Source organism: Taudactylus pleione, unplaced genomic scaffold (assembly GCF_031769625.1).
Source record: "Taudactylus pleione unplaced genomic scaffold, aTauple2 ptg000256l, whole genome shotgun sequence".
NCBI lineage: Eukaryota > Metazoa > Chordata > Amphibia > Anura > Myobatrachidae > Taudactylus > Taudactylus pleione.
Window position 1 is genome coordinate 16,877,983 of NW_028284658.1, and position 15,183 is coordinate 16,893,165.

The 15,183-nt window shown below is 39.7% G+C and overlaps 1 protein-coding gene across 2 annotated transcripts in view; it reads right to left on the reverse strand.

Moving 5' to 3' along the window:
- ACSS2 (acyl-CoA synthetase short chain family member 2) overlaps positions 1-14,741 on the reverse strand; it is an 80,120-nt gene extending 65,379 nt beyond the window's left edge. For both annotated transcript variants that reach the window (XM_088480699.1, XM_088480698.1), the window contains exons 1-2: positions 13,488-14,741; positions 8,529-8,724 (exon numbers count right to left, since the gene is read on the reverse strand). In XM_088480699.1, coding sequence (XP_088336825.1) covers positions 8,529-8,724; positions 13,488-13,599 — 308 coding nt within the window. In that variant the 5' untranslated portion in view covers positions 13,600-14,741. The remainder of the gene's footprint in view (positions 1-8,528; positions 8,725-13,487) is intronic.
- Positions 14,742-15,183: the final 442 nt, after the last annotated feature.

A 15,183-nucleotide genomic window follows, 5' to 3' on the forward strand; every position in this document is an offset into this window, starting at 1 on the left:
GACTTTCATTTGGTAGCATACATTGATATAAGTTTTTTGTTTGTTTGTTTTAAAAGAAAAAGGGCCAACAATATGAAAGAATTACAACTTTAATTTTGTTTTACACACAAAGTTAAGAATACCTCATCTTACTGCATTCATTCACTAAAATATTGTTTGTTTCTTTTATTACAGGACAGGTAATACATAATAAGATATATATATTTTAGATTTCAGGTCTAATTCTTTTTCTCACAACATTATATAACTTCAAAGGCCCTAGATAGAGAAAAGCAATAAATACAACTAAAACCATTAGATATTAAAAAGTAAACACCCTAAGGTATCATGCTATGGATATTTTATTCATTTGAAATTGCTCAATAATCTATCTTAATTATATTATAGGAATATTCAGACTTCAGGAACGCTCCTGGCAGCTCTGCATAAGTGCTATAGGCTGCAGGGTGCAGGTTTCATGCACCCTACAAGCCACATGCCCGATACCGTGAGGCAGCAACACCGCTGACCCCAGGACCCTGTGTGGCAGCAACACTCGCACACCCCTAGTTATGGCCCTGATCGCTCCCATGCACAGGGATGGATACATGTACTTTACTTGCTGGCTGCACTCATGGCAAGGCCCAGAAATTACGGCATTTTGGATTTCATGGGACAATTCCATAGCTTCATACAAAAGTTCCAGAGCATAAGCCCACCAACATTTTCTCCATCATTAAGGGCATTCTGCAACACAGTTTGCATTTCAATATTTTTCTAAATATAAAGTAGCACTACAATGTTTAGAAATTGTGTTTTGGGATTGGTCTGCCACCATTTTAAGATGGCAAAGTAAACTGAATTGGCAGAATTATGTGAATGGCTGCGCATTTCTACACTAATGCCACAATTTTTCAGTGTATTGTTTGCAAACACTGGAATTGAAGGAATACCAAACTGTATCCTGCTGCTTCTGCTGTGTGTGGTGATAGCACAGTAATGTTTTAGTCGCTGCTTGGACACATATTAGGGCCTAGAGATAATGGGGCCTGATACAGCAAGGATCGCTATTGCGATGACGCATGCAGGCGGCCGATTGTTGCGTACTGCGCATGCGTGGGCTCCACTGTGACGGCACTGCGATCGCAGAGACCATGCACACCCAACGCAGAGTGATTGACAGGAAGTGAGCATTTGGGGGTAGTGATGTGGGGGTGGTCGGGGAAATGCAGGGGTGTCAGCGCGTTTGAACGCCATTACAGGGGCGTGCATAAATGAGTCACTGCAATGGCATACGCAGCTTGAGCTCTCACTGCGTGCGATGAAGTTAGCAAATTCTGAGCAAGGTCAGACCTGTTGTAATTGTGCGTGAGGCTCCGATGGTACCCGATGTTACCGATGGTTTCGCAGACTTGCAAAGTATTATGGATGTAAGGGGATGTGGGTGTCTTTACATTGGGCTGCAACGGCATTGCGATTGCAAACATTAGCATATTTTTGCAGTGGGTCTGCGAGCATAATCGCAGCTGCAATCGCGATAGCGATCCGTAATGAATCAGGCCCACGGGCACATTTTGGCTTTCAGAGGATCACTTCTACATTGTTAAGTTTCAGCTCTGTATAGAAGTGCAAGGCTATTCGAAATGGGATACGTTCACCATCCCGTACCCATCCCATCAGAACTTACACCATCTGTATAACTAGACCAACTAAAGGTATTTATCTAGGGGTAGAATTGTGGAACTGTATTTATTTGGCATATATTGATTTGAAGACTTCCGAAGATATTTTTACTGCAGAGCTTCTTGAAATAAGATGTGGTTACATTATGATTCTGTCCTCTTGAGGAGCATCATGGAGAATATTTTGGTTTAGAAAATGCATTGTTATGCTAATAATGTAAAGCAGTGATGTATTCTCAGAAACAATGGGGAGAGTGAACCAGTACCTTATCTTGTAGACACAAACCTTTGCTGTTTGCCTGCATTGTACCAAAGGCCACACTGCCCTATTCATACAAATGTTTTAAAAGTGGAATGCTGGCACAATAATTGTCACCATATAGACTATTCACTGGAGTAGCTCAATTATACACTATTTTATTATTAGTGTCAATTTACTCAGAGGGATACAATGGTCTTCCATCATTAATATGAGTCCCAGGCATAGCCAGTGCCTCTCTTACAAAGTGTATATTATTTGCTTGATTTGGTTTTACCAAGTAAACCATATTCTCCCTTTGAAGTCATCCAGGGATTCGTCATTAGCTATCATTTTGGGTGGTCTATATGTTTTGGGGGCTTGTATACCTCCACAAGTGTGGTAGAAAAGTGGCTACATTTTAAACAATGGTGAATTATTCTGGGGCAGTTATCTATAAATTGCAAAACTGTTGCATAATGTAACATTGGGCATAACCATAGAATATCATGTGTATGTTGTTGGTGGCAAGAGTACACCAATATTAGGTAATATAGGAACACCAATTTAGGGCACTACCTTTCCAATTGTGCTCCTTTGCCATTTTGTACAAGACATTACTGTGTATACAACTGTGTCAAAGTGTGAACTCTCCTCACTACTTTCCTCATCAGATGCTGGTAAGGGCTAAGTATATAGCCTGCTCAGCTGTATCCACTGAGGGTGGAATTCAATTGGGTGAGCTGCATGTGATGTGTCATTCAGGAATGTCACATCACTTCCACTGCCATTGCAAGTTCTCCCTCGCATCCCACGTAAGTGTGCAGGGAAACATGGCATGTCAGTATTACCAGTAGCTGTCATCATGGTGATAATCAATGACACATCTCCAGCCATTGAATTCCCACCTATTATTTGTAATATATTTTCTTTTTTAATCACTTTCTATATTTGGAGTAAAGGGTCTTAACATGAATAATGTTCACAAGAAATAACACACAACGTAGGCAAACAATATAGCGTTCACTCCAGGTTTTAGGTACAACAGGGCTCTGATCCTGAGAGAGCATATCTGTCATGGCAAGCACATGTCTGAAAAAGAGACGTGGCTTCTCAGGGACAGGGTGTGGCTTTATGACACGCTACCCCTTCCCCTCCTTTTTCATCACTCTAAGGGTATGCACAGCATTCACAAAGATGCTCCCAAGCTCTCCTCGGACTGTAAACAGATGCCATGCGCATGGCATCTATTCACCATGCAGAGAGTGTTCATCCACAACTTTTCCCCTGCGGGACAATGCAGCCCTCGGAACTGGGAGAGGCGCAGAAGCATAGCAAGAGGCAGCGGGCCTGCCGAGGTCAACGTATGATCAGCGGGTCGCCGGGAAACCAACAATCGATTGAACCGAAATCAGGACAAAGGGATGGGTGCATGTGTTTTCTACCATGATCAACAAGGTGTCACTTGATTGACTTCTTTTGTGAAAGAATAATGTTGTTCCTTCCTGACCAATTCTAGTTATTATTGCAGATTGTAAAAGGAAACCCGCACCAGGTTAAATATGGTATATAGATAGATAAAGAGTGTTTCTATATCTATATATATGGTCCTACTACTTTATTAGACCATACATAATAGATATAGATAGGTGCCACCCATTGATTCAAAATAGTTAAACTTATATATACATGAAGAGGAAAGGAATCAAGTTAATTGTGGGTGCACTCAAAACTCATATAATAAAATATTTCAATTTTTATTAAGTATATTAAAAACTTCACGGGCTACTCTACTATGTTGATGCTGTTTATTGCACCAGTGTTCTTATATTTTATTTACACATGATTACTTGTATGCCCTTCAAATAGGGCTTCAAAAAGTGAAATATTTAAAATAAATTTTATTAAACAAAATAATAACGTGATAGAAAAAGAAATGTATTACGTGAAAAAATAAAGAGATTTAAAAAACAGGTCGTGTGCTGTCTTTATTTGTCAGTATATTGTATTACATGATGTGTGTTCAAGTCCCTGCAAGGTCACATGAGACTTAAGTAATATAAAAGAATTACTCCAATTAAATATAAATATTATTCTGCTGAATTTCTTCCAAAATGAAGAAGCCTGGGAAATATAAGGGCTACTAAATATTATCAATGGTATCTTAGATACCTATACTTAACCCTAATAAATAGGTTATTTTGTTCCCACTTATTGCCAAACTGGTATAATCAAAATGTCAATCCTAAATTAGCTGGATGACATAAACTGAATTAATATCTAAGTGAGAACTCCTAGCAGTATTCAAACTACCTGATATTATCAATTGTATCTTTTATACTAAAAGTATCATTAGGTGTTCTATAGATAGATACATTTGTTGCCAAATTCCTTATATAGAAATATCAGGCTAGTGAAAGCTTCTCGCCTCTATTTTTTTTTTTTTCACGTAATACATTTCTTTTTCTATCACGTTATTATTTTGTTTAATAAAATTTATTTTAAATATTTCGCTTTTGAAGCCCTATTTGAAGGGCATACAAGTAATCATGTGTAAATAAAATATAAGAACACTGGTGCAATAAACAGCATCAACATAGTAGAGTAGCCCGTGTAGTTTTTAATATACTTAATAAAAATTGAAATATTTTATTATATGAGTTTTGAGTGCACCCACAATTAAGTTGATTCCTTTCCTCTTCATGTATATACAATTCTAGTTATTAGTAGAAGCAATGCCATGATGCATGGCTGAATGTGGGCATAAAATATCTCGATGAGTAACTATGTGGATATGAATATAGTATGCACCATCTATTAAGCACATGCTAACTTAAACCTAAATTATATATATTTAACTATAAAACAGTACCAAATAGTCATTAAACTATATCTAATGTTTTGTTCCTATAGAAACTGGTTTATAGACTACTTATCCAACAATGCTAACACTAAACTGTGTAACACTTTTTAAATTATTTTCATTTTATAACAATGTAGTCATCTTTTCTTATGGTGTATACAAACGGCCAGATTTTCCTTCAGATTTCAACAATAATGATTTAAAAAATCGTTCAATCGTTCATATCTGAAGGGAAATCTGACATGTGTGCAACGATGAACGATGCGCGTTCCCATTTGTCAGATAACGATATCTGACATCTGATGTGTTTGCAGTCAGATTTGGACAATTCCATTAATTTTAATACAGGCAAAAATTGTTCAATCATTCAAATCGTTTGACTGATTTTTCCAACGATTTGAACGATTTTACAATCATTCATCTGACATATCTGGCCTTGTGTATGCACCATTACACACACACACACAATCACTTTATGACAATGTAGTCATCTTTTCTTACACACACACACAAATCACTTTATGACAATGTTGTAATATCTTCTCACACACACACAAACACACTTTAAGACAATGTAGCCATCTCTTCTCACACACATACTCACTTTCAGTGCGATTTGAACAGTGCCAGGAATGAGTTTCTGGAGCTATTCAATTGTCCCCATCGGGACCTGCACTTAAGTCGGGAGATGCAAGTTATGGCACCTTAAGCAGAGTGTTTAGTCGCGGTAACTTGCTTTCTCCAACTTCAGTGCCGGCCGTGATGTTGTTCGCGCACACACTAAGCTCGAAAACTGCGCTGAGGTACTTGTTTAGTCGAATTTCTGCTCACACCTCAGGACAGTACGAAAACAAATCCGCTGGTCTAGGTTAACAGCACAAACAATTAAATAGCTCCGGACACTTATTCCCGGCGCTATTCAACATCGCACTGAATTGAATCGACAATGTAGTCATCTCGTCTTTCACACACATACACAATCACTATCACAATGTAGTCATCTCGTCTTTCACACACATACACAATCACTATCACAATGTAGTCATCTCGTCTTTCACACACACAGTTTAGGACAATGTAGCCATCTCTACACACAGACTCAATTTAAGATAATGTAGCCATCTCTTCTCACGTACACTGAATCACTTTGTATTGATGTTGTTATTTTCCAGCATGATATTCCCACCAGACCACAAAATACCACCAATGGTTGCAAAAACTGTTTTCCGCAAGGCACTTCATAAAAGCACCCACCTATGTATGCGCTACACAGACAAATGTGCAGAAAACTATATTCTGCAATCACTAAATGATACATTTAAGTGGCCCCCAGGAGGCTAATCAATAAATGCTTCAATAGCCTTAGACTCCCCACTTCCCTTATTTATAGTTCCTTAAAATGACAAGTGGAGTATTCGCTGTCTAGCTGCAAAGTGCAATAGGTTGCTGTCCCTTTAAGACTGACCTTGAATAATGCATCTAATGTTTGTTGTAAAAATATAGGACTGTGATGTCAATAGTCTAATTTTAATGTCAAGTCATGTTGGCAGCACTGTTCGCACAATTACAGCTAAAAGTTAGCCAGGACTGTAGATGACTGATACTTTGATAAGGGAAGGAAATGAGCATAACTGAGGACATTTATTTCTGCAAGCATGGATGTCAGGTCACTAGGCTAGAACGGTCATTATTTTATACTTCATTCTGCCCTGTACTGGCAACTTTGTGCCATTCTCATCATTTAGGCTGAATACTGTAAACAAAGGCCCCTATTTCATGAAGATGGAGGTCCCACTATTCCTGACTTAGCTGGTATCTGTACATCATCCTCCACGTTCCATGGGTTGTCATAACAATCATGTAGCTGAATGTACAGAGCTACACCTCTGAATCTAACAGGGGAAATAGTGACACTTCAGTGTCTTATCACGTTCTAATGGGAAATAAATATATTCATTTGTTAATGTTGTGATATGCTAGTAACAATTCTATTACTCCATCATAGCTAAGATTGTATTCAAACACAATTGCACAGTGTCCTGTAAATTGAGGCACAATGTTCCCACAGCACTGGTACATGGTGCTCCAGAAATATCAGCATATTAAAAGGCAAGGCCTGTACAGATTTACCAAAATGCTGTCTATGTTTTTCTCCAATCAGGCTGCACATAACATATTCTCAGCTAAGAGTGTACCGGGCTTCTACATGGCCATCAACTAAATGCTCAGAATTTCATACAAAAACTTTGCATCTAGTGCCTCATGGAGTTCTCGATGTTGAGATGAAATCTAATCTCTAGGGTACATATTGTATTGAGTTAAATATAAAGGTTATGGTTCAAGCCTCTAACAATGACAACTGTCCTACTATATATTACTACAACAAACAAAGTAGAGTAGTTTCCCAGCACAGAAGGGGCAGTTTCAATCATGGGAGAACTAGTAGTTTACTGTAGTATAGTGTGGGATCATGGCACGTTTCATGGTCCTTGTGGATGGAGCAAATGATAGATTACAAGACAAATAATAAACACCATCACTTACAAAAATAAAGTTCTTTAGGTGTCATATGAATAGCGCTAAATTTTGGAGTGGAAATGTTTAATACATTATTCCCCTGAAATCAGAATCTTATTTAATGTATATTGTGCAAAATAATCTTCAAGGCTGAAAGGGGCTTGCACTTTTGGTGGTTATTACTGTATGTAGCACAGTTGCCACAATAGCTGAATTTATTTTGGCAAGCTCCTAGTGAAATACGAAAAAGGATTTTACTAAATATTGCCAAGATTTTTCTTTGGCATCTATGTGCGCTACACGCAGTGGAAGTACCATTTTATCGTCTGTAAAAATATTAATGATAATGCAGCTTATGAATGAATTCACTAGAGGCTAAGTACATCTCTAAAGCACTTCAAGAATATAGGTTTACTTAGCAGATGAAATGGCTGTGTGCACAATAAAAAGTGTAGAATTCTACTAATCAGCTTATATTTGCAAATCAGACGTTAAGTCAGAACCGTAGGGAAAGGCATTGGTGTATATCAAATGATTGCCATGAAAACACAATCGCCATCATTTATTTGCAAAACGTCACCACTTCAGATAGAGTGACAAATGATAAAGAATGCAAGGCACATAAAGCAGAACAAGTGCATACAAGGCTGACGCGATATGTCTGAACTACGTCGTTCACAGACATATCTCTGGTATACACTGGTCAACGTACACACCATATATCGACCATTCGATTGAACAGCCAATGTATCGCCCATTGTTTACCCAGCATTACAGTTGCTGTCTCTTGGACCCAGATGGGCTGGGCTAGATTAGGCCTCCGCACCTGAATGTGATGACGTCATTCAGGCATAAAAAGTATTAAAAGTGTTTTATCTCTGCTATCCTGGCATGCACAGACTCAGGGGAAATCCTGTCTTCCAAATAACAAGACCCTTGAGAGGATAATTCTCTAGTGATTATGTATGATCACCATAGAACACACAAACATCATTGTGATGTCCAGGGATAAGAAATATTTCCCAATGCTGGTTTAAATAAACTCAGGGGCACATCGCATTAGAAGAGTCCCCACTTTCGAATCATGTAAAGAATGTGTAAAGAATGTGTAAAGTGTAAAGAATACTAATGTGAAATGAGCAGAGAAAATTAGCGATAGTTATGTATACAGTCATTTGTTTAAGGGCTAATTCTGCACAAAACATTACATGTAACATATGTAGCATGGACAGCACTAACTGTAACTTACCAGTAAAATGCCACTTTGTCCCCTAGCTTCTTCTCTAGAATATTTCTGTCCAGAACATTGTAGCATATATTGGTGACCGCTCCTTTCATCCACTTAATGAAGATCTTCCCTTTAGTAACATCAAAATTGTATTTCAGAAATGGCTGGGAAGGAGGCACCCTCCAGTAGAAATCATTTGCGATATCACCCCAGAATTCTGTAAAAGAAATTAGAAAGCTACATACAATGCAAAGTAATAGTCACATCTTTTGACTTTTTTACTGGTTTTCATCAGTTTATTTTTGCACAAAAAGAAAACCGATCAAGAGCACATTAAACACATTAACAGAATGGGAATCTTTATTTTTGTAACAATGCCTAAATTCTCTTGTTTTCAGAACTGGTATTGTCAATGCTTCAACAGAAGCAATGAGGGTCACTCACACAGTATGACGGAGTCTCATCACAAAACCTGGTGGCCATTGTGAATGTTCATAAGGACTTTCCAATTTTTGTAAAGCAGTTCCCCAAGATCCCTTGCTGGAATACACTTCTCACCTTTACTAAGAAAAGAGCGAGCTAGTAGATGGTTGTTAAGTTCTGGGTTGTTTGTGGACCCGGGGTGGTAACAGGAGCGATCACAGAAGCGGATTTGAATAAAAAACTAGGTTTTTTAATAAGTGCTTGAGAAGACATAAAATATGGCAGTAAATAAAAGTCCAGGAATATATAAATGTGCACAAGAGTTCTGTGGTGGGAGTAATGGGTTAATGTCCAACTAGAAACAATTAGAGTTGTCCAGGTGTGCAGGTAGTGAAACTGAAAATAATCAACCAGGTATGCAGGTAGTGATGCAGGAAAATAATAGCCAGGTATGCAGGTAGTGAACTAAGGCAATGAGTAGGATGTCAGCAGGCTCAGGCACTCAGGTATGGTCAAGGGTGATGGAGGAAGGCGGGGTAGTCCAGTGGAAGCTAGGAGCTGACAGGCAGACTGGCAGACAGCGAATTCACAGGAACAGGATAAGCACAGAGAACTCCCTCTCAGCTAGGCTGAGATACACGTTGCACTGGCAAAGAAGGAAGGCACTGACCCTTCCTAAATACCCCATGCCGTGCTGTTACTGGCCGGAGGGAACATGTGACTCACCAGGATTGGCCAGCCGCATCACATGGCCAGAAGGCAAGATGGTGGCGCCCATGCCAAACGGAACGGAGACGCCGCCAGGCCTTACCAGCGCAGAGTGACAACAGGCCCGCACAACAAAGCGCGCAGCCAAAGCCCCCCGCGAGACACCAGCTCCGCCACCAGACAGCCCGTGCCACAACGACCTCACAGGTAACACCCGCCTAGCGCCATGCTGAAATACCCTGGCCGTGACTGTGGTTATCTCAATAAAATCCAAACAACCTAATGGGACTGGAAAACAACCAACTACACTTAACAAGACTAACTCACCTAATTTCCATGGAACTATATCCAGAATCAGAAGCATCTACAAATGGCTTCTTGACAATATAAAATAGGTCAGTCTCATGGTCAAAGGCAAACTGTCTACACACTTCTCTCTGAACCTTGTAGCTAGGCTAAAATTCAAAATTACCTTACCTGTTCAGATCAACCTCAGTTTACTTGGTTAAGGAGGAAACAGATGTTGAAAACTAATAGATTTCCACATTTTATGGAAATTGCTAATTGTTTGCCAAATCAGACCATTGATCAGTAAAAGGACTGGGTGTCTCAGAAACAAAGTTATTGTAAAGCCTGTTACTTACAGTACGATACAAACTTAGCTGACGCCTGCAATAGTCTTTGATAGACTGGAATGTCCTGGGATAGAGTAGTTTTGTGTCATTACTAAGTATCCATGAATTTATACTATTAACTGAATTAAAGTTGCCAACGTTCACTCAATTCTGGCAGCTATGTATAGATTGTAAGACAAGATAGTCAGGAGAATAAAATGTCTACAATACCCTCTTCATTAACCCCAATTAATTATATCCTGATTCACAGCAGATATTGTCTACCGTTCCACCTCATGATACATATCACCCAGTTATTTTCCCTGACCATCCTGTGGTTGAAGCTTGGCTCCTTATTCCTAGACACACAGCAATTTGTAAGTACAATATCTAGACAACTCCTGAGATAAATGAAACTGACTAGAGGAATGGTCTGGCTCAGCATTGCATTAACGGAGAAGATGCATGATTCATTCAAAGACTGCACTAGGTATGTGTAGAGCAATTCATTGTCGTGACAGGCTAGATCTGCCTGATGTCTGACACATCATAAAATATGAAGAATTATCCATTATTGATTGGGGTTTGTGTCTTCTAATCTGTAAATGGAAATAGCAACTGCTGTGGAGGCTGCTGTTAGCTTTTGAGAAATACAAAATGAATACCAGTCTTGCCTGTTTGTAATTCTATTCCTCCCTATGTACACAAAAAATCAATAAATTACTGACTCCTTGAGAAAAATAGCACATTAGTTGCTACACAGTATATGAACTCTTTAGTAGTTTTGTATCCATTTCTCATATATAACAAGTAATACAGGGATGGTACACATATTACTGTCACAGCTAATATTAAAGGTGTAATTCCACCTAAGGGCCAGACATTAGATTGTTGCTAGATCCAAGTCTAAGAAAGGACCTCTGACATCACAACCACGTGACCACTACCGGTCAGCTACCAGTGTTACTACCCACGTGGGCAGAGAGGGGGAATATAAACCTGTGGAGAGTAATGTAAAAAAGGGTAAAATTGGCTCTCTCTGTCACAGAATGTTTCTACATGCCTGGACTGGACGAGCTTGCTCCAGTAAGCACATGTACCACTCACCGAGTATAGTGCCCAATGAGTATGTACCCACAGCAATTATGCCAATGTGCCTTGTACACTCAACTACAAGTGCTGGGTATCCACTACCCGATTACACAATGACAACATTGTAATTGTGCAATCGTTCAGTAATTGGGCACACATCAGGGATGTAAATGTCGGAAACGAACAGCGATGCGCGCTCCCGCTGGTCGTTTCCGACATCAATCATCGCTCGAACATGCTGGTCAATCTGCCGATAACGACAGATTGACCATGTATCCACTAGTAGATACCGGCACGACGGTACAATTATGACATCGTAATCGTACCGTCGTTTCCCTAGGGGTGCAGTGCCTACACTGAACGATTGAAGGTTGAGTGTAGGCACCATCAATCATCCCCGAATATGGTCAATCTGTCGTTAGCGGGTGATGATTGATGTCGGAAACGACTAGCAGGAGCGCGCATCGCTGGTTGTTTCTGACATTTACATCCCTGATGTGTGCCCGATTACTGAACGATTGCACAATTACGTAATCGTGCAATTGCTCTGTGTATTCGGGTAGTGTATACCCGGCCTTAGGTCCATGGCACATGAGATTTCCTGCAATATTTTTATTTAAAAAGAACAGCAAATAAATGCCAGGAGGCAGACAGTAGCTTATATTGCCATGTACGATAGATTTTCACTGTGTACTGTAAGTATCTGAAAAATAACTTTCATTTTCATACTGTTTTCAATGAAGAAAATAATATCCATCACATAAGCATTCACAAACACATGGAGAATAGCATTTGTATGGCACAGCCCTCAGGGAGCAATAACAGGGCTCATATTTACATCTTGCTAATTAGCTGGTTAATGACTGCAGTTTCTTCACATAGGGTTTGAAGGGCTTGCCTTTATGAACACATGACAATTATATGACCTCCAACATGTCCCATTTCACCCAGCACACAAATTTCTACTATCATATTCCAACGTGTTTCCTTTCTCACTCTTTGCTGAATTATTGGTTGAGGAGTACTGTATATCAAGGTAATAGAGATTTAAGCACAGAGGAGGTAAGTACAAATGCATGCATGTATAATGGGTTTATTAGCCAGTACATTGTGTTTTTACATGCAACTGTTCTATATATTACTATTGCTGTTTGCATCTGATGTTCCTGTTGTAAGCCAAAAGCACAGCTCATTTACAACCTTTACTTTGTGTCCAGGGCTCCAATTACTTTAAAATTAAAAACCGAGACATGTGACTCACAGCCATAAACTCCACCTATTTCTTGTTATGTTCTAAATAAAATAAAAAGGTAAAAAACCTATAGCAACCTATTCCCACTTGTATGGTTAATTTTGGTTCATAATGAATTCAAAATTGTGAGGAATAAGAAGTTTGAGTTTGTTTTTGAGGTTGTGGTTGGAAAAAAGGGTACTGTCCTGGGAAAAGACACATATGGAAGTACTACAAGTTATACGTTTTCATGTGCCTAATTTTTGCGTCAAATGAATATCTGTCAATAACCCTCTTTCGCACCTGTTTTTTTCATTTATTCTTCACATGCTAATAATTACATGCAACAATATGACACATTAGAGAAAATTGTTCAATTTCCAGTATTGTAGGTCATATTGAAAGATATGTTATTAGGGAGTTCAGCTAACTAACCTGTGCACCTTCAGGCATGCCCTTTAACAACACTTGTTGACCACACAATGCAGAAACCCCCATTTCATACTCTTCAGAGAGCAGGCAGCCAATCAATTTATTAGGAACCAGTGACATCATCGAAGCACTTCAGTGAGGTCACTAGTTCCTAGTGAATTGATAGGCTGCATTCTCATGAATCATTGTTGGTTCAGCAGACAAAATGGCTGATTTCACATTATATATAGAGTACAGGTGCACTTTACTCCTAGAAGTTTATTTAGGTTGTTCTACTTCTACAATTTCCATTGCCCATTTTTTGCATATGAATAACCAGGTCTCTTAAACAACTACCTATAACATTTTTATTGGGGATGGGGGAATGCATATTCCACCCCGACTCCCCTTGAAAATCAGCCTGAAAATGGTTTACAAGGTTTATTGAACACCTCACAGGTTTTCTGTGTGTATACTACTGTCAGATTGTGCTCAACTCACCACTGGGCTCCCGCAGGGATCTCTGATACATCTCCTGGTATTTCTGAAAAGATGGGATGTGTGCTGCAGCACAAACCTCAGGGGCAGGAGGGTACACATCAGCTGTGGACATGACAACTATACAACAGCTGTGACTACTACCAAAGAAAAATTCACAAAATGGACAGTTTCAACTAAAAAGGGATCTATGCAGTACCTATAAAATCACCCAGTAATATGAACTCAAGACTAAGAAAGACAAACATATGTTATAAAAAATAATGTGCTGTAATAGCAAATTACATTAAAAAGTGCTTTATAGCAGTAAAATTAGCCCCAAATATTTGAGTTTCCCTACACAAAACTAAAATATGCAGCAGCAACTGGACAACTGCAGAACAACGACAGGACTGGAAAATACAGTTCAACACACAATCGTTAAGGAGTCTGAAATAAACAGCCACATGCAAATATGCAGAGATACAACAAGGTACATGGGAACAATCAGATCTCAGCAGTCACTTGTAGATCTCAGAGACAGCACCGCAGCAATGACTGTTACAGATCCACTGCCCGGGTACATGGGAACAATCAGATCTCAGCAGTCACTTGTAGATCTCAGAGACAGCACCGCAGCAATGACTGTTACAGATCCACTGCCCGGGTACATGGGAACAATCAGATCTCAGCAGTCACATGTAGATCTCAGAGACAGCACCGCAGCAATGACTGTTACAGAGCCACTGCCCGGGTACATGGGAACAATCAGATCTCAGCAGTCACATGTAGATCTCAGAGACAGCACCGCAGCAATGACTGTTACAGAGCCACTGCCCGGGTACATGGGAACAATCAGATCTCAGCAGTCACATGTAGATCTCAGAGACAGCACCGCAGCAATGACTGTACTGCCCGGGAGACTAACAGAATACTCTACAACAATGTAACTTCCATTCAAACGGAAAAGGAAGAATCCGCTCTTGATGCGCTGCAGAATAACAAATCAACTGGTATAAAATGTTGTAAGCATATGTATAAGGCAGTAGCACTGGCAATAATAAAAAAATAATCCACTCTATCGGGAAAAAAAACGAAAATTAAGTTTCATTCACTTCCCAGAGCCTCAGGAGGGTGAGAAAGACATGAATAATGAAATGCAGCGAGGTTTGGAAGCTGAAATCCGATAACAGTGTCCTCTGAGAAAGACCTGTTGTGTGCCAGGCAGCAGCAGTACAAAGAAGGTGTGAGAGGACTCAGAGTCCTTCCTCATGTACTACAGCCTGACCCTACAGACGAGGGAGGGACTACAGGATACATGAAAAAAGAAGACACAGGAAGAACTAGGCTGTGCCCAGCACACTGCCGCAAGGTGCCTCCTGCTGTCTGGAGGAGCATACAGCTAGAAGCTTGAAGCTGTTTCTTCATACAGGGCTGTGGCTGGCTCTAGGGAATATATTCGATTAACGTATATTTGTAGCAAATTGTACACAAAACCTGAAACCATTTTATAATCCATGTATAAACTGAGTGACTGAAGCCAATTTGAAAGTACAGTCTTCAGTGAGCACGGTCATATCTGTTATACTGGGCATGCACTGGCAGATAAAATGCCTGACAGAGGGACAGACATTTTATCTGGCAGCCTGACACTCAGCAGATATCATGGGTATACATGGGGTGGGGATGCATCAAGGGGAAAAATGCGATCAAACCCTAA